General features: G+C 39.3%; 1 protein-coding gene across 1 annotated transcript in view; it reads left to right on the top strand.

Moving 5' to 3' along the window:
- kifbp (kinesin family binding protein) overlaps positions 1-1540 on the top strand; it is a 6954-nt gene extending 5414 nt beyond the window's left edge. The window contains exons 12-13 of the mRNA XM_068730993.1: positions 1-42; positions 354-1540. The exon at positions 1-42 is cut by the window's left edge and continues 144 nt beyond it. Coding sequence (XP_068587094.1) covers positions 1-42; positions 354-492 — 181 coding nt within the window. The 3' untranslated portion in view covers positions 493-1540. The remainder of the gene's footprint in view (positions 43-353) is intronic.
- The last annotated feature ends 500 nt before the right edge of the window (positions 1541-2040 follow it).

The raw sequence follows: 2040 nt of genomic DNA, 5'->3' as shown, positions 1-2040 counted from the left end.
TGCTCAGCTGGAAAACCTCGACAAATCTCTGGAACACTACAAGTAAGAAGATATATTTGTTAACTCATGGTGATACATCCGAACACATATTGAACAATGTGCTCTCAACAGATGTATTCTACGCAATAACAGTAAGAAGTTGGAATTTTTGACATCCCTTTATATGTAAAAGTCCTGCAGTCCAGCTTCAATGTGGAAGTTTAAGGACAAATTAAAGACAGACGTATTTGAAGTAGAAAGGATTTTATTCAAAGACGTTGAAATGAGTGAACCTGGAGGTGTGCTTTACAGTGCACATGCTCCTAGTTGCCATGTTGTTCATCTGTGTAATGTGTTGACCATCACTTGTCTAGATACGTGGTGCAGTACTGTGAGTCCCACCCGGAGGCAACAGCCACTGTGGAGACGGAGCTGGAGCTGAGCAGAGAGATGGTCGGCCTGCTTCCTCTCAAAATCAACCGCCTCAAAGCAAAGATGGTTGCAAACAACTGAAGGACGCCACTGTTCACTGACTGACGGCTCTCTAAAGGTGTTACATCCAAATGAGCCAGTCAAACTAAATTTACCACCTTTATAATCCGTGTACGCTCAACAGTAAGAGAAACTGGATGGCAGACTCTCTGGCTTTGTCTTTTTTGTGCAGTAAGTATGCTGCTTACACAAGACCTTTGAACCCATTACACGCTGTACATATGTGCTTTCCTTCGTGAAGTAAAATGTGTGGTCAATTAATTTTCATTCAGATAGCCCAGTAAATATACTCTCTTCAAAATGTATATGAAAATATTGTTCTCATAGTACTAAGAAATATGAAAAAAATGGTTGAACTCTTTGAATTGAATGTGAATTGACCTGTTTTTGTCTTCACGCCGATGCTTTCTTGTGAAGAAATGTAGCTCCATCACTAAAATGTCAGACGCTCCCTTAGCAAGAAAATAGTAGCTGCTTGGTATAAGACAGTCTCCATAACATCCCTGTGGTGGATATGTACATAACAGAGTTTTATTTAATGTTGTTTCATTTTGTTTTATGTCACTATCTTTCTGCTTTGAGTGGAAAGGGGCTATGCAGTCCATTTACCATTTCTGTGAACCTAGTCTCATTCACACTTGTTCTGTTGTTAATCATATTGGTTTTCATTTAATGTGGCTTTATTTTGTGTAAAGCACTTAAGCACATTAATATTCAGTTTATTCAACTACTTTGTTTCTGATGGTAAAACAAATGTTATGACTTATGGTGTAACCAGGGTAATAACATTAGGCAGCCAGAGGTACAGATAGTTGACTCAGTTCGTACAACAGACAGGTTGTTGTTGCGCCTTAAAACCGAGACGCTTGTTCTGCAAATTGTCAGAAACAACCGTTCCAGTGACAGATATTAAGTGGACTTAACAATGTTGGTTTATGAATCTGCATGATGCCTCATCCAGTTGAGCCTCTGTATTGTCTTCCTGTTTCTTAGGGATCAGAATGTCATCCCGTTTTATGTACAGCAGATACTGTATGTAATGGAAATAAAAACAATGAATTAATACACACTTATGTCACAATAACGATATTTGCTTTTTACTTGGAAAGAGAAGCTGGGTGTGAAATGGGTCCACAGTCTTTTGTCTGGTATATCTCCATATAACTGAAGTAACACGTTTATTTAATGACTGGGATAAATGGACATTTGATATCGACAGTAAAAAGTACTAAGAAAAGAAACTCAATAGCGTTCCATGGGAGGTCCCTGATTTATAAGGATTTATATTATTCAGTATGTCTGTGACTTTTAATATTCAGTTCCATGTTTTTGCAAGGAGAAGTGCAACACAGATCAGATCTGTGGGCTGATTCATGACCAAGTTCCAAGAAACTATGAGGCACTGCAACTTTGCCCTGCTGCTTCCTGTCTGAGGGTGTCATGACTTTGTGGTGAAGCTGTACAAGCGTCTCTGATCTATTGGGTAGACACATGGTTAAGTCTGGTGACACCGTTGTGACAGGATTCATCCCCCCATTGCCATCCAAGTCCAAGTGGCCTAAGGTTAAA

This window comes from Cebidichthys violaceus, unplaced genomic scaffold (assembly GCF_023349555.1).
Source record: "Cebidichthys violaceus isolate CVI_PGR_0920_01 unplaced genomic scaffold, fCebVio1.0.p SCAF_5, whole genome shotgun sequence".
NCBI lineage: Eukaryota > Metazoa > Chordata > Actinopteri > Perciformes > Stichaeidae > Cebidichthys > Cebidichthys violaceus.
The sequence above is the reverse complement of the archived record's forward strand: the minus strand, read 5'-3'. Positions and strand labels throughout refer to the sequence as shown.